Genomic DNA, 18,028 nt, shown 5'->3' on the forward strand with positions numbered 1-18,028 from the left:
AAGGAGGAATAGGAAAGTAGTAGAAAGAAAAAGGGGAATATAAATGGTCAAAAAGGAAGAAAAGGGATTAAAAAAAAGTCTGTATGTTGTGGGAGAGGTTGCAGGGTGCTGGGACTATCTGTAACATGACATCACAGTGATACAGAACAATATCACATGTTTTAAAAGGAACACATGACCCCAAATCATTTGAGAAGAACTGGACCAGATGATCTGACCTTAAAAATCTAAGAAGCCTAGTTTATGCAAGCACCAATATGAAGGTGCTTTAGAGCTCTTTTAAAAAGTAACAGCCTCTCTAAAAAATGTTTTTATATTTCTACATGGGTGGAAAAGAAAGTGAATTACAAAGAGCACTCAATACAGTGTGGCAGCAAAGAAGGATTGGAGAAAGAGGTTTTAGGGAAAGAGGCACGACACATTACAGGTCAAGATAGAATAAGCTTGCCCTCCAGCAATCTGTTTTAGTGCAGACAGGAAAGGGAGGGGAGGTGACACCCCTGCAGCTCTCTGACTTCTGTGTTACTCAAACAGGAGTGTGGCATGCACCCAGCCTTATCAGGGGAAAAACCCACAGAAACAGCAATAAGGTCAGAGTCAAGTCATGTTACAACCCTGCCTCCTCAGCATTGAGATAATAGAGGAGGAAGCTGGGTCTGTTGTGCAGTTGCCAGCCACACCTCAGTGTGTCACAACAGGGCAGAGAGAAAGGCTGAAGTATGCCAAACAGACTTTACAAGACTGAGGTTGCACTAGTCTGCCTGTAGGTACCACAGCTCTGCCGTTCAATGTTGCCTTTAGGCCAGCAGGCTAGCACAGCTCTTATCTACCACAAGGACTTTCATAGTGATGTAACTACATCAGTGAAGCAAAGAAGGTACCAACCCTTGATGCTGATGCAATGTACCAGCAAAAAGAAACAAAGCTTGTGCTAGCAGAGTTAATCCTTCAGCACACTACTGGACTATCTTTCAGCAGTGAGAACCCCACTCTGCACCAGGGCAATTCATTCATGTTCATGTTTGCAACAAGAGAAGTCTGGCAAAGTAGTATACGCCTCACCACATGCCAGGAAAGATCTAGCACCACCTCCAAGTCAAGAAGACACTGGTGTGCCTCACTTAATGTAATTCTTGTTGCTTCCTCCAGCATCTCTCCTAATGTTCAAGCAAAAAGGAGCACACAGAAAAGATGCTCAGGAACTGGCTCACATTTGCACATTTCAAAGATATTTTTAGTTAATTTTTTTTAGCAAAATAAACCCAAAAGCAATATAATAAATTATCAAGGCCTTTACATGAAAATTAATCCTGCTCCCCCCTTCCCCCCAAGCCAATTCTAAGAATGGAGAGAGATGCGAGTCAAAATACAGAGGGGCGGTGTTATTTCAAACATTATTAACAACATCCATATTCCAAGGTAAATAACGATCCCAAAAAACAGGTTAGGCTCTTTGCTGGGGTAAATTATCACAGCTAGTGAGGCCAGTGGAGCTGTAAGTCATGACTTACGCCAGCTGGGGATCTGGCTCACTTGCTGCTTACAAGCCATAGGATCCTTCAGTGTTTACAGTGATAAACAATGAGTTTATCACAGCAAACATCATCTGATTATGTAGCATCAAACATCTGAGCTGGAATGCCAGAGCCTGGGTGACATGCTTTAGGGGAAGCACGTTCTTGGCAATAAACATTCTTCCAGGTCTGCGTAACTTTTCCGCTCTTGCTGAGTACCAGCAGTAATCAGCTCAAGATGAAACCAAGCAAAAGGCCACTTTTGACTCTTTATCAAGCAGGCAAATCTCAGGCTGGAGGGTTCCAGGAATGCTACAAATCCTTAAAAAAATAAAATAAAGAGGCATTTGCCTCTTATCTTCTTCAGTGCTACTGAGCAAGAGGTGGATACTGGCTTTGTAGTTAACAAAAGAAATGAGAGTTCCAGACAAATCAGTTCTCTCCCACAAACAGGCAGAACTCCCAGCAACAAGTTAAAACATGTATCCTAATTACAGTGTCCCTCTTTACACCACAGCCATGAGAATTTATCTTGAATTAGGGAAGAAGAATGTAAGAATTTAATTTGCTTCTATATGCAGATTACTTAATTTAAACAATGGAGTTTAAATTTTGCTTGATCTGTTTCACTTTCAGGCTAACATGCACAAACTTCAATATGCCACTGTAGATCTTAGTTTAAAAAAGAAGGTTTTAATGGGCACCACAAAAATATTCAACACCATGTTTCTTTTCTTACTCAAGTTTTTTGTTTCTCTAACTTCGTAAAAGAAAACAGAATTCTGACTTGGACCTCACGTATGTATAGGCCTAGACCAGCCCAGTGAAGGCCAGATAGCATTTCAAAAGTTTAAAAATGTCTAGCTAAAAACTTCTAACTTCTCAGATTACTCAGATAATCATAACTCATATTTTCTATTTTGCTGCTTTTCCACTGTAACTGAACCTGATTTTCTCCCCTTTCCTTGCATAGAAATGAAAACTAAACCCTTTAGGATGCATAAGAAGATTGCTCTTTTATGGTACCTTCCTTCTATAGTATCACAACTAAAAGATCAACTCTTAATGTAAAATGATGAAACCTGGTCTTCAGCATTTCCTAAATTTTCTGGGGATTCCTTCTTGGTATTTTTTCACCTTGGCATCTGTCAGCATAATGTCCATGAAGTAAAAGTTAGAAATAATAGGCACATATAGAGAGGAACTATATGAAAAGTATATCATGTGGTGCAGAAGTTATGAAAGAACCTATTAGTTTCTTTGGAAATATGCAAATACCACTTTAAACAACCATCTTATGAGGAAGAAGAGTGTCATAGGCTTTTGTTGTGGTTATTAACCATAAAGTATATCCTACAGGTCACATTAGGGCAATGAGCAGGCCAGCCAGACTGAGAACGCAGTAACTGCTTACCTGTCTCTTCAGATTCCAAAATTTCTTGCAATACCAGGAAGGAAGCAGATTGTCTGGGTGGTTCATTTGCCTCTTGGTTCTCCTGCAGCATCTTGTACACCTCTGACTCCTTGTCTATGACAATGTTACTTGATGGCTGATGAGGTTGGTCTAAGCTGAGGAGAATTTAACACACATATATGATAAATGATTGATGATTAAAGTGATACCATTGCCAATGTATAGATGGATCATAATGTAAGATTTCTAAGTGCTTACACATATGCACATGCACACACATGTGCTCGTGCCATTAAATACTGGCAGTGCTAGTTGTGTTTGCATACGAAATCTGCAATTATAGGTGAGGTTCGCCTATGCGAGGCCTATTAGAGCTTCCCATTTCTGAAGGATTGCCATCATTCCTCAATGCATTTTTTTTGATGGCTCCCTATTTGCCCACTCCTGCTCCAGTCAGTGCTGCAGTTCAATTAAAGAACTAATAGTTACTTTCTGGGAAATCATAGTTCTACTGAAAAATAATGGCCTTCAGTGCCACAGAGGATTGGGCTGCCCTCAGAGTTTCCTCAGCCACTTTGAGGGAAGGCTACATGGCTTTCTCTTTCACATAGGCAGAGAACAGAGCATGGGGAGAAAGTTTATTTTAGGAATGAAGGAGAAAGTGTAAAGTTAAGATGGAGCTTCACAATATAAACTAAGTTTAAGCTTCAACGCAGTGGGGATCATGACTCTTCCTACCAAAAAAATGGCTTGACTCACTGCAATAAGGGCTGCCCAATGTCTTGGAACAGGGAGGCAAGCAGGGCCTGACCTGGCACCAGCTACTTCAAGAGATCAAGTTCCAAGAGCTATTTTTTTTAAGTGAGAGTTAACATTTCCATTTTACAATGGGGACATTAAGGCACAAACCACTTAGGCAATTTGCCTAAGGTTACAAAGCAACCCAGTGGCAGATTCAGAAATAAAGTTTCAATTCCTGATGTTTATGCTCTGGATTCATCTACTCAATCCCACTGACCCCCTTCACATTTCTGTTCTCATTTGAGTACTGCAAATACTCATAGAATCATACAAAATTAGGGTTGGAAGGACGTCAGGAGGTCATCTAGTTCAACAACCTGCTCACAGCAGGACCACTCCCAACTAGATCATCCCAACCAAAGCTTTGTCCAGCTGGGTCTTTGAAACAGTCCAAGGATGGAGATTCCACAATCTCTCTGGGTAACCTGTTCCAATGTTTTATTACCTTCCTAGTGAGAAGCACATTCTACTCAGCACACTCTGCTTTAATAGAAACCACACTGGAGCTCAAATATAAAAGGCATTTATGCCAAATAAAGCATCTTAAAAATGCAATTGGAAACATTACCCAAGATCAAAGCAGAAAAGAATGGGACATTTGACAAAGAGCCTCTGTGAATGCTAGGTCACATAAAGTATAATTAAATTTAAATGGTTGGTCAGGAAAAAGCATCATTCTTGCATTCAGTAATTGCCTGCATTGCATATAAACATCCTGAACTTCAGACTAATTTGCAGAGGAAAATCTTTTTCATGACGATGAGTGTATTTCCATGCCAATGTGTATCCAAGCCATCCAGGGGTTAGTTGGCATCTGAAATACTACAAGCACTAGAGGTAAACTGATTGCAAACGTTATAATACACATTACCATACAAGAGTCTCATAAAACAGGTCTATCCTGGTATAATATTATGGGGTGAATCCATGGTACAACGTTCAGTAGACACCCACATGTACACACATATACATGAACTTTTCAAATGTGTCACATTTACCTGGAATTCATATTCAGGACAAGATATCTGTTATACAGAAAATTCCCCAGATTATCCCATGCCCCCATTCTATTTAAATCATGTAAATTGCAACCTGAAGATCTCCCACTGCCTGTCCCACCTTTCAAAATACTGGGCTGACGCCCATCTGGAGGGCTAAGGTGATTTAGTCATGTGAACAGGAAAAGCCAACACAAAATTGTCTTCAGGAACATTTGAGTCAAAACAAACACAGAGCATTTTAACCATGCATTGTGACAATGCACAAAACTGTACAAATCAGACCTTCAGTGATAAGCAGTGATACTTACTTGTTTTTTTTTGGGGGGGGGGAGATATTGGAGGGGGTTAAAGAAAATGAGACATTAACAACAGAACAAAAATAATTTCATGTGTGTTCTCAGAAGAAGGTACACACTGATTGTGAGACAAAAGGACAGGTAGATATTTCTTGACTTATATTAGGAATAAGAGCTCACAGAGACAGCTGTTTCATAAAAGACTACTCCAACTTCCTTTTGTGGGGATTTCATAGTTCCAAAAAGAGGACAGCAGAACCTTATTAGTTCAAGACAGCAACTAGCTGAAACAATAAACTTTGAAAATCAGCAAGAAAGCAGCCAGACAGAGTAATGAAAGCCCACAAGATATAGGTCATGTCTACATGTGCATTTACACCAGCTTGAATTTAGTGGGAATAGGCCAGCGTCTACACACGGAGGCATTAAAGCACATTTATGCTGTGTGTAACTTTAGTCCCAGGTCAGTCCACACATGCAGTGTTACTGTGTAGTACGACATCTACACATGCGTTACTACGCAGTAACTAACCGGGTATAAATTTGATACCTCCATAATGCAGATATCAAATTTACACTCAAGTCAGCATAAGTCATCATATTTACTGTGCAGTACAGGTGTGCATGTGTAGATGTACACCCATACTGTGCAGTAATTTCAGTTACTGAGCACTAAATGCACATGTGTAGACATACCTGCAGTGCCAACTTAGTTTTGATTAACACTGGATATGATTATCATACTGTGACACAATTTGGAAAGGTAACTAAGGTCCTAGAGACACTGCTTAATACAACTGACACTAAACTTCTGCTACAAAGTTAGTTGAGACCACTTAGAGTTTTTGTTACATTATCCAGTGGTCTGGAATTGCCAAGAGAACTAATGATGTATTACTGTTCCAGAATTATGCAAAACAAGCCAGAAAAGTGACCTACCATGAGCAATTTATGCCCCCAATTCTACTGTAATAAATCTAGGGCTGCCCACACTTTTGCAGCTGTTGTTCTACCACAGCATCTGGGTGCATGGATCTTTACAGTGACTGTGGGGCAAGAACTCTTCTGTTCCAGAAGGAAAAGGCCCTTGCCAGTTGAACAGACATGATGGTCAGCAGAATAAGACGCATGAGGTGTGGTCATGCAGTTCTAGTTCATCTAACAGAAGGGAATGAGCCTGGACACAGTGGCCTGTTCAATGTACTATATACTGAAATAGGGGCAAACTATTTTGTTCCAACAATGAAGAGGTAAAACCATTTCAGATGTCCAACTCATTTGAAAGGATCTGGCTTCTCAACTGTTCTACAAGGGTGTCTGAGATGGTCAGACCTAGGTCCCAGCACCACAATTCCAATGCTGTACATGCTCAACAACAGGATGGCTTGGTCTTTGACACATGGTGACCACAAAGATTTAGGGTAACTCAGAAGCAAGACCCTGAGATACAGTGCTAGGGCCAGCATGAGAAATTTCCCAGGATCCGTACAGGTTGCTGTAAGCTAATATGATATTTAAATGGGCTTTCATTTCTAGGCCCCCAAACGCTGACCAAAGGTGATAAACATCTTTCTCCATTCCTCTTACAGATGGGGAAACTGAGCCAGGAGTCAAAACTCTATACACTAGGGCATACTGCTCCAGAATACAGGGTAATACCTGACTAAGAGGCAAGCTCTGGGGAGGAACAAGCTGTTGTTGCCAGAGGTCAGATCAACTCATCCAAATAAGTGGCCTCAACTTCCTTTGACACATAAACAACCTGGCCCATGGTTCATGATTTATTTCACCTAAGCCACTTCCCAGCTGACAGACAGCAGAGATTTCCAGCCACTGGCAAACTCGGGAGAAGGGGTGAAAGGTTCTACACTTATCCTTGTGGTTGGGTAAATCCAGAAGAAATACCAGTTCCTGGAGGCACATGTTCCACCGCCCCCCGCCTACCGCTGAACCAGCACATGCAAAACAATCACTCTGCCAAGTCCACCAACCATTTCTGTTGATTTCACCACTATGGTTGTGTGTGTAAAACAAGAGATGACAGTGGCAAACCGATCTGGCACACACTGGCGCTTCATGTGGTATATGACACACGATGGCAAGGGCCCTTCTGTGAAGAGTCATGCACTAAGGTTCAAAGGTGAAATGTAACACTTCATAGTCTGTGTGACAGGCCCACACCATGAGCAATGGACAAGTATGAATCATTTGTGAAGACCAAGATGTGGAGAGTGGCACGCGTGTCTAGTCAGCCACATGGGCAGCAGGCAAATATTACCTGAGAAAAGTCGGGCTAATGGAAGAGATCTGCCCTTGTAAAGTATCCAGGATGTTTTCCTGTGAATAGAGCTGCAGGGGAGAATTAAACTGCACATGCAGCACTTTGAGTCCTGGCACCTCCACTTCCACAGGGCTGTTGGGGCAGATTTGGGCGGCTTGCTTCAGCCGTTCAGGCCCCACTCGGACTTGGCTTGGGATGGAGGAGGTGCTGTGCCTCCGCTGCAATGGAGATGCAGAGGCCTGCAGCTGTAGAGGGTTATAGACTGATGCGAAGGGAGCCTTCAGCGCAACTGTAGGTGATAAATGGCTACAGACAGGAGGTGGTTACCAGGGTTTTTAGTTGGTTAGTTTTTTTTAATTTGGAGAGTTGAGAGACAAATACAGAGGAGAAAGAAAGAGAGGAAGGAAGACATTAATGAAAGTCTACATTCAGTTCCCAAGCAATACAGAAATGAGCACATTAAACCTGCTTAGGTGTTCCTTTCACTAGAAGAGCATGCCATAACAGAGATCCTCTCTAGGTTCAGACTTCTGGCTGATACTGCTGTTTCAGTTCACCTCTTTGTCTCCATAGCCAGTAAAGGTGTTACTGCAGTGCCTACAGGTACCCCGAGGCTGGCTCTAACCTACCTAGCATAGATAATAGCAGCAGAAAGACATGGTGGCAGGACTTCAGGGTGGGGTAGCAACCCAAGTACATACCCAGGGCCCGCCGCAGGCTTCCACAGCCTGCACTGAAGTCAGTGTTGCTGCCTTTCCACCACTAGGGAGATTACCTGTGCTGCAACCCCACCTGTGTTTGCAGTGTAGCCACACCCAAAGGCTACAGCCTAATAGAAGGGACAGTAAGCTCTATTTCCCTGTAAGATTTCAAAGCTACCCTGGGAAAGGAAACCCATCCCATCAAGGAACTCTTTCCCATCTACTAAACCTTCCCGTGTGCTTGCAAAGCCAGAATAGCTCATTAACTTTACAAAGTGCTGATGATAAAGTGTAGGGCACCTGTTTGGGCCAGAGCGCGATTTTAAAGGTTGGCATGTCATGCTGAATGCACGCTGAAACTGCTTCGGTCTCTGGTGAACAAAGAAACACAACATTGTTAAATTCTCTTCTGCATCTTGGAGGCAATTCCCCACCACAGGGAGCCGCTTCCCCATGGCCTGCATCCAGTCTCATGCCTGAGCGCCTTCCACATTCCTGAAAAAGACAGGCTTGGGATTTTCACTCCAGGTTAAAGAACTGATATCCTTGCGCCAAGGCTGGCTTCACAACAACATACGTTCTGTGGAGTTTGGGGACAAGGATAGAAAAGTGGAGAAAGACTTACGTTTTACTGGGGTCCTGTACACCCCCGGCTGACTTAGACTCCACAGCATTGTTGAAGGTCTGGATGTTTTCTGAGGAGTACAGGCGTGCTGGGTTGTTGTACTGAGCAGTGATTACTTTGGGTGCAGTGCCTGAAGCTGTGGCAGCAGTGAATGGCATAGCACTCCGGTTGTGTGCACTTCCTATGTGCCTTATTTCCTGCATGCAAGGGAGCAAAGGCAAAATCAGGAGTGTCTGACATGCAGGTGGGGAGTGCAGAGCAGCCTGACAAATGTGCAACCACAAGAGGCAAAGGAATTACTTCCCGACTGGCACTCCAATGTGACAAATAGGGCTGAACTCTCAGGAGACGGTGAGGATCATTGCAGTGAGCATCACTTCTACCCATTTACTAGTGAGCCAAGGAGTATTTTTTGGCATCAGAGTCAATGCCTCACTGAAGTGAAGAGGTGAGGGCAAACCTGTCAGACTAACACTCGGAGCTGCCTGCGCTAGCTTAGCTGCATTTGGTCTCAATCTGTTGATGAAATATTTTGATTCTGGATAATGAGATAACCTTGTCACCTCATTGTGGATATAGTGAAGTCAACTTGCTTCATCCACTGGGATCAGGTGTGCAAAGATTTATCATGCAACTAGGCTTCCCTTTGGATCCACTATAAGTTTAAGGGCCTACTTTTAGGATGCCCAAACTTGCACACTTTAAGAGAGGTCATTCCCAGCTTGTGGGTGTTCAGTGCTATCTGAAATTCATATTCCTTTACCATGGTATAAGATGGTCACACAAAGTCAATAGGGAAACTTTCTAAAACACTTTACAAAAGGTGGGTCAGTATTAAACTTAGAGGTGAGTCATCAGTGCAGAATGGTTAGTGATTATGATTATCTAATCCCCCTTCCTAACCTACTTCTGTCATGCTCCTCTCCAGGACTCTTGGTTATATAGACTTCCAGTTCTGTGAATATACCCTTGGTATTTCCAAAATACATGAAATATGGGGATTTTCTTGCACACAATGTTGCACATCCTGCCCCCCCACACATCCTTATCATTAAACTGCTCAGACCTCTTGGTCTCCTTTATCATGCTCTTCAGCATGGTACTGGAACAGATATTAAGGAAAGATAATTTGGCTTCTCTTAGTTAAAATATAAATGCTTTTGTAAGTTTTGCAGAATCTAATGTGATCCAAATGCTAAGCCATGTGACCTAATAATATAACCTCCTTTACCATAACTCCTGAACTGGCTTTCAATAAGCAAACTATCCTATATGTCTGAATCAATTTCCTGTTTACATCCCCTTAATGGCATTCTATTAAGAACATCAATTGTTAATGTAAGATCATCAATTTTTCCCTTGTGTAATTTACAGACTGAAGCCGTGATGATTTCTTACTAATATTCCCCAGCTTCTGCCGTGCGAAAGGCTATTTTTATGGTTAGGAGAGCAGTGTTATGCACCTTGAATGAGATTTTAACAAAGGGAGATTAGTTAATTATTCTGAGGGTTCTGCCTTGTACTGGTGTGTGGGAAAAGCTACATGGATAACTTCTACACATATTGCCTTGAGATGCTTGTAAGAACAGCTTCTTCCACCCCATGCCTGGATGACTCTGCCAAAGTCATTTCTTTTGAATTGTTTGATACTCATGAATGGGTTTCATTCTGTTTTTATCTTCTCTACAGGCTCTTGTACTGTACTCATCATTGTGGTACCTAAGGGTCCTGCAACAGTATTTTATATGTCTCTTTGGGAATGGGAGCCAGCTAGTTAAGAAAAGTTGGGAATGTAAGAAAAAATACATAACAGAAAGTCTTTGAGGAATCTGTACACATAACAAATGCTTTGTGTTAGATAGCCTAGTTTTCTGGGTATCAGTGGAGTTCACTTCTGTAGATATAGAGATGTAGAAGTAGAGGGCTGTTGTATTAAATGAGGTAGAAGGTTATCAGCCCAGGAAGTTAAAGTGTTAATGAGACTCTTTTGTACTGTGTCACTTGATTCTTAGCAACATAAAATAGGTACAATCTATAGACTAAAAAAATTTTAAAATTCATGATATCAATCCCATTTTTTCTATCAACAATTCAACCAAAAGGAGGGAGGTATTTTGGTTAGAATTTCACCCCTTGTTTCTAAAGGCTTTAGTGAGATCTTGTGCCATCTCTTTGCTTTGTTTTTGCCTTGTTCTGTTTCCCTGATAGATAAGCAACTGATCTTATTACCAGGGATCCAACTTTTCCATTGGTGGTGGAAAACCACAGATGTTCTCCTTTATAGGAGAAAATCCCAAATTCTCTCCTGTAAAGCAGAAAAAAACAGGAAATAGTGGGTCTCCCCTTGCAGGCCGGTGGAGTTCCAGCCTGCAAGGGGGTGCTTGGGGCTGGAGGCAGCAGGGGGCGCCATGCACACGTGTGCACTCACACATACAAGTGGCAGTCAGGCAGTGTGGTAGACACCAGCTCCAGCAGCTCACTCCACGTACGTCTACAGGGGCAAGGCAGTGGGGGGGCAGGCACAGGTGAGGGGCACAGGCGGGGAACTGGGGGAGCACAGATGATACCTGTGGGTGGGGTGGAGGAGGATAGGTTATGCATGGGGGGGCATGTGCCCACCCAGATTTCTGTGCCTACAGCGGGGCTCAGGACTACAGCCAGGCCAGACCAGCTGTAGGCAGGAGCCACATCCGTGGCCCAGTGGGCAGGACTTGGCGCATGAGGGAGTGCCATGCCATCATGGTCACTAAAGCGAGGTGTCCCCTGCCCGCCTGACAGCAGTGGGGGGCACAACTCCGTGCCACCGCCACACTTGCCTTGGCGGCCATGGTAGCACGGCATTTCCTCCTGTGCTGGGTCCTGCCTGCTAGGCTGTGGAGGCAGCTCCTGCCTGGAGCTGATCCAGTCCCTGCTCCTTGTCCTTCGCCCTGTGCCTTGCTGGGGGAGCATAAATCGTGGGGGGGCACATATTCCCCCCACCGGTCACCTGTTCCACCCTACCCTGCACACTTTATCTGTGCCCACACCCCTCCTTTCCCACACACCCACCCTGTTCCCCACACACCTACCCCCTTCTTTATACTGGGAGGCTGGGGGTGGGGGGCAGCAAGTCAGGAGTGAAGGGCACCAGCAGGGCTGGGGGGGCTGTGGCTTGGGAGTGAGGGGCAATGCAATGGGCAGGGGTAAGTCACCAGAATATCAAGGCTGCTCAGCACCACAAAACAGCAGTGGTGATGAGCAGCTAAGCCTGGGGATTCCATCCTGGAGGTGGAAGAGGGCAGGGGGAGCTCTAATTTTCCAGGATAAAAAAACCATAATATATATATAGGTATTTAGAACGTATTGTATTATAATGATTGAGATACTGATAAGCTTCCAAATAGCTTTACAATTGTACGTATATCATAAAACATCGCATTCAACTGATACCGATATATATAGGGGTGCTATATTTTAATTGCAGTAGAACACATGTGTTAGATTTTTAAATCAGATAATTTGCAATTTTTGAACAGAGAAAAGATCAGAACGCTACAGTACTGCTCAACTTTCTACAGACAGGTTTTCCCATTGCCCCAAGGCACCAAGTACACTCTACCTTGCCATGAGTAAAGCAAGGGGCTGAGGACACTGTGCATGTTCTGCCACTGCAAAGATAGAAGTAGCATGTCAAAATACACTCAAGAGATCCAAGGAAGAGGCTCTCGCCCCCCTTTCCAGTAGCCCCTCATAGCCCATTCCACTCTGACCTTCTCCTTGGTCCTGTGAGCAGAGGAGCCAGGAACTTCTGGATGTCTTTTTTCTTTTTTTTTTTAAGTCTCAGCAGGAGGACAGTCCAGTCAAAATCCCCAGGCTTAGCTGCTACCAACACTCAAAGCCTCTGAGGTAGGTAAAAACAAAAACCCAACCTCTGTAGCAAGAGGAGCGAAAAAAATCCTTCCCAGCTCCATGTGCCTAGAAGGGACAGCAAACACAACTCCACACATCATACACCTTAAGTGAATGTAAATAGGTGGAAATCAGGAAAACAAAAGGTAGAGCAGGGAAGGGAAGAAGAAAAAAGGCAGGGGGGCAGGGGGAAAACTCAAAGGTGAGTAAGGGTGATTCTACAGCAGGGGTTTTCAACTGGACATACGTGTACCCCTGGGGGTACTTTGGAAGGCCCCAGGGGGTACATGGCAGTGGCATGGAGAAGCCAGCAACAGTTCCAATTTCACTGCTCCCCCCTCCCCCTTATCAGCCAGCCGCCAGGGTGCCCCAACCGAAAAAGGTTGAAAACCCGTGCTCTACAGTACTAGCAATTCAAGGTAGAAAAGAGGATGACTATGAAAAAGTAAATAGCTGGAAATTAGGAAGACAAGGGCAGAAAAGGAGAGGAAGTGGGGGGAAAGAAAAGTGTAAGAGGTCAGGTCTGGCAGGTATCTAGTGGATCAGATGTCAGGCAGACTGTAAAGTGTCATAAATCTAATATCTATATTGAGTCCATGATTTTTTGTATCCAGCAGATTATGAAGTGAAGTTCCTAGGCTCATCTACAAAAGGTGTTTTATAAATTCACTTTGAGGATTAGAACCGAGAGACTGGAGATGGAGTGATAGTCTTGTGAGAAGTGTGCCCCCACAGGTAGTTGGGTATTCATGTCTCTGATAGATTTTTGGCGTATGGTTATTCTGGTTCACAGTTGTTGCTTGGTTTCTCCTACATATTTTCCAGCAGGGCATTTGGTGCACTGGATGAGATATATAACATTACTGGAGGTGCAGCTGTAAGAGCCGGGAACGGTTCTGTTGGGTGTGGTTATTGTGGGAGTGCTGCAGATGTGTTGGCAGGTTTTGCATTTCTTGTCCTGGCATGGTCTGGATCCATTAGGTGTGGTTTGGGTCAAAGGGAGTTTGCTTTTGGTGATGAGGTTAGTGAGGTCTGGTGCTTGTTTAAAGGCTAGAATGGGTGGTTCTGGAAAGATCTCTTTAAGAGCTGGGTCTTCTTCTAGTATGGGTTCCAATTGTTTGAGGTTTTTCCATGTAGGTTCCAGGGATAGGTGATATGTTATAACTAAGGGTGTGTGATTTGTGGGGATTTTCTTTTTGTACTGCAGCAAATTTTTGTGTGGTATCCAGGTAGCTCTTTCAAAAGTGTGATCTGTCTCTCTCTGGAACAGCATCCTTGTTGGGTGAAGGCCCTTTTGAGATTTGTGAGCTGACAATCATGGGCATTCTCCTTGGTGCAAATTAGTGGTATTGGAGAGCTTGGCTTTAAATTACAGCTTTCTTGGTGTGTTTAGGGTGATTGCTGGTTCTGTGTAGATATGTATGTTGGTCCACAAGTCTCTTATATATTGTGGTTTGAGAGTTACTATTTTGTATATTGATCGTGGTGATCAAAAAGAAAATGCTAGTGTTAGAGTATTCAAGTGATAGTCTGATGGAGCGATGATGATTGTCGAATTTTTGGTGGAAATCAACCAGAGACTGCAGGATTTCTGCCCAAATGATGAAGATGTCATCTATGTATCTCAGGTATACTAAGGGTTTGATGGTTCAGTTCTTGAGGAATTCTTCTTTCAGATGGGCTATAAAAAAGATTGGCATCTTGTTGGGCCATTTGGGTGCCCATAGCTGTGTCATGGTTTGGAGAAAGTGTTGGTTGTTGAAACTGAAGTTGTTGTGTGTGAGGATGAAGTTCAATGATATCCTGAGGTCTATAATTTCGCTCTTGTAGATACATGAGGCAGGCTTGGATGCCCTCCTGGTATATAAACAAGTGACATCCATGGTGGCTAGAAGGATATTGCTGGAAAGGTGATTTATGTTTTTGAGTTTTCGTAGGAAGTCTGTTGTGTCTTGGATAAAACTCAGTCTTTGGTCAACAAGCAGTTTTAAGATGGATTCAAAGAAACCTGATACTTCTTCTGTTAGAGTTCCATGGTTTGAAATGATAGGTCTACAGGGGTTCCCTTGTATGTGGACTTTAGGGAGCAGGTAAAAAGTCCCTAATTTCAATGTAGTCTCTAATTTCAATGCAGGTAAAAAAGTCCCTAAGCTCAATGCAGTGAAGAAACTGCCATGGCACATTCATTCTTCCTATCCTGCATTTCCCCAACACATTTTCTTTCTCAGTAAAGCAGAACCACAATAGTAGCTCTCTTCCTGAACATTTAAAGTTATTCTACCTGAAGGAAAATCCAAAAGTGCTCGACCCCACCCATCCTGCAAGAGACTTCAGTGGTTCACTTTCCTGGCTATGAATCATGTTTGCACAGGTCTCATAGCTCCAGGGAAGCAATGTGTTGAGTGGCATTTATCTTTCTTGCCAATTTGGGCAAGAATGATGTAACTGAAAGTGCTGTAAATTCTGGGGAGGGTTTTCTAAACTAAAGCATCTAAGGGCTTGTCTATGCAGGATTTTTTTAAACCAGGTATGCTGCTATACTTGTACTCTTATAGCTAAACTGCTGAAGTTGAACTGAATTAAACATGCATGCAGACGCTCTGGATTTGTCTACATAGGAACATTCAGAAAAAATAATGTGAATTAACTTTTAAAAGTGGGTTTCTTAAAACACAGTAATACATTAAAATAAATCGAACAGGAAAATGGACACTCATTCAAAATCAAGGTGGCCTTAATTTCTGTACTTCGGGTTTTTATTCTATCTAACCAATCCACATTAACTTTCTGAATGTCCCTCTGTAAACTGGTAATTCTTTATGCTCCCAATTAAAAGAAGCCACACAGAGTTATACTGGAATAGCAACAACTCTTTAAATTCACACCCCCACTGTAATCTGAACTGTCTGTCTTGTGCAGGTGGTTGAAGTGCATTATGTCCCACTAGCAGTTGTGTCCCTGTGGCAGATTAGGATGTTATGCTTTGTGTTTCTGTCAGGGTTGACTGTGGTAGCTTCAATAAAGGTTAGACAATGGATTTGTACAGGACTGTTTGGAAAGGGACAATCCTACCTCAAGCAGTGTGTTGTATTAGAATAGATGACCTGTGGAGGTCCCTTCCAGCCCTACTTCTCTATGATTCTATGATTCCCTGGTCTTTTAGACTACCAGTTTCCAAACAGTGGCCCAAAAGATCATGGCAAGTGGTCCACAGACAGCATCTCTTTCAATGATAAATTTAATGATAAGGGTGCATGAGAAGATTTAAAGCTAAAGGGTTATCCATTGGTCCAAAAAGTTAGAGACCCACTAGCACGGGCATTGCTGAAAAATCCCTTCTTGTTCAAAGAAAAAAACCCAGCTAAACCTGGTCTTAAGAATGAACTAGATGCCTGAAGTTGGGGTTTGCTGTGGAAACACAGCTTGTGATTACCTCTGGGTAGGTGGCAGGAACAAATAGCTGTTGCTCAAACTGCTGAGTACAGAAGGCTGAATCAAGTAACTGAGATATAGCTGTACTTTGAAGCAGGGATAGCCAGACTGCTTCTGAACCACATGTGACTGCTCATCTCATCACGTTGCAGAAAATGTTCTCAAAGGCTATGATTTTTTTTACTGTGTGCAGTGGGTCTGTCTTTCCAGCAGCCATAAACCAAGTCTGGCACCTTTAATTGCAATTAGCAGTCTCTGAATGGAAAAGGTCAGGGACTGATCAATACCATGCTACTTTAAATAACCATCAAGGATAGAATATGGTAGTTGAAGTCAGGAACAAAACATATGGATATAACAAAGTAATACAAAGGCCTCTTTTCATTTATGAGCCCATTAGATGGCAGTACTACTTGTTCACATACTCAAAGCCAGTTCATTCTACCAGCATATTAGTTTGTTATATTTGTGTATTTTGTCCCTGACCTTAATTACCATATGCTATTCCAGTTGGTGGTCCCTGGAGGGTTCTTTCAGCACATCCTGACAGTGACCAGTCCCCGACCTTTCTTGAGCCAGTTGCCAATTGCAATGAATGGTGCCAGACTAGTATGACGATGTGGAAAGAAACATTTATGTCCAGAACAGGAAGACAAATCAGCGTTTCCTACTCTGTTGGCAGAAGACAGTGCCATAGAGAAAAAGTGGAAAAACAAAGGCTGCTTCCTCCTGGTTGTCCCACCCACTCTACTCAGTTCCAAGTGAAATCAAAGCCTTGCTTGTAAACTCTCTACAATCACTGCTTGTCATCACCTCCAGTTTGATGGTCAGTAAGCACTGAGCTTGGACAGCTGGTTCCCCTGAATGAGGCTCTTGTGTCATCCTCCCAGCACACAAAAGAGATGGACACAGCAAATACAGTCTGTGTCACCTTTTTTGGTTAGACTGGGCGAAGAACTTTTTTCCAACTGTTTAGTTGGTCCAATAAAAGATATCACATCTACCCAAAGAGCCTTGCTTGTCTATTCCTGCAATTCAGCTGCAGTGCATATGACTGGCACCTGTACTGATATATGCAAGACATTTCCATAGGACCAATGCTGCTGAAAACCTGTATCAGATATTCCTTGTCCTCAGCATTTGTGGGTTTGGGGTCTTGTCATATTTAGTGTTCCTAAGGCCCCAGTACCTGGAGTCATAAGATTATGTAAGAATCCCAGACTTCGTTTAAAGAAAAAAAAAAAGGAGGTATCTTGCCATTCTTCTACCAAAGAAAAGTTACAAAACATGATCCTCCCTTGGCTCAAAAATCAGAGGGCAAGAAACAAAACCTAGAGTTTTTAACATCTCAGGATTTGGGGGGGATTTGAGTCATGATTTTGAACAGGTGGGGTTGGCAGTCCTGGATACAGAAGCTGAACATTTGCTCTAATAAAAAGAAGCTTAAACATTTCTCAGTGTAAATGTTTATGTTGGTCTAAATTAGAGGCAGGCCCAAACCCAAAAACTCAGCGATCTAGAAGAGCTCCAGTTTTGTTTTCAGGGAGATGAGAGAAGAGGAGGAATTCAGCCTGGAGCCAAATTTCTCAGCTCAATCCCCGTGTTCAGCCACAGGCAGTGCTTCTACTTTGTGTCCATGCCTCTACAAGCACATTTGACAATATACGATTAAGCCAAAAGATCCAGCAACTTCAAAAAAATTGTTGTGGCAAACTCTCTCACTAATACATGGTTTATGTCACAGCTATAATCACTACTATGACCAGCATGGATTTTCTTCATACTGTTCCATCTCCCTGTTGCCGCCGGTTTTTCCCGGTTTGAAAAAATGTTCTAGTGCTTTGAAACTTGAATAGAAATTTGGAAGGGTTTTTTTTTTTTGGGGGGGGGGGGGGAGGAGGGGGCCTTGTTTGTTCTGTTTTGTTTTTTTAATTGTGTGTGAGGGAAGGAAAGGGGTAAAAGAACATGTCTGTCTCGTTTCCCACATCCTCTCTTTTTGACTTTCCTAAAGCATTCCACGTGCATGTAGTAATGCTGCTCAAACAAAGCAAAAACAATAGGTCACCACAAGCCAG

At 43.0% G+C, this 18,028-nt stretch overlaps 1 protein-coding gene and 1 pseudogene across 3 annotated transcripts in view; both read right to left on the reverse strand.

Annotated features, from left to right (window-relative positions):
• Window positions 1–18,028, reverse strand: part of PDLIM1 (PDZ and LIM domain 1) — a 72,071-nt gene that overhangs the window by 3,210 nt on the left and 50,833 nt on the right. Inside the window, exons 5-7 of one of the 3 annotated variants that reach the window (XM_090057191.1) lie at window positions 8,309–8,379; window positions 7,305–7,613; window positions 2,929–3,083 (exon numbers count right to left, since the gene is read on the reverse strand). In XM_090057191.1, coding sequence (XP_089913317.1) covers window positions 2,929–3,083; window positions 7,305–7,613; window positions 8,309–8,379 — 535 coding nt within the window. Of the gene's footprint in view, window positions 1–2,928; window positions 3,084–7,304; window positions 7,614–8,308; window positions 8,380–8,633; window positions 8,831–18,028 lie in introns of all 3 variants that reach the window. The other 2 variants (XM_090057190.1, XM_090057189.1) reach the window with 2 other exon arrangements.
• Window positions 8,846–17,773, reverse strand: LOC149859612 (uncharacterized; annotated as a pseudogene).

The sequence above is a fragment of the Crocodylus siamensis genome, chromosome 7, assembly GCF_052110815.1.
Source record: "Crocodylus siamensis isolate JL-2025a chromosome 7, ASM5211081v1, whole genome shotgun sequence".
NCBI classification, from domain to species: domain Eukaryota; kingdom Metazoa; phylum Chordata; order Crocodylia; family Crocodylidae; genus Crocodylus; species Crocodylus siamensis.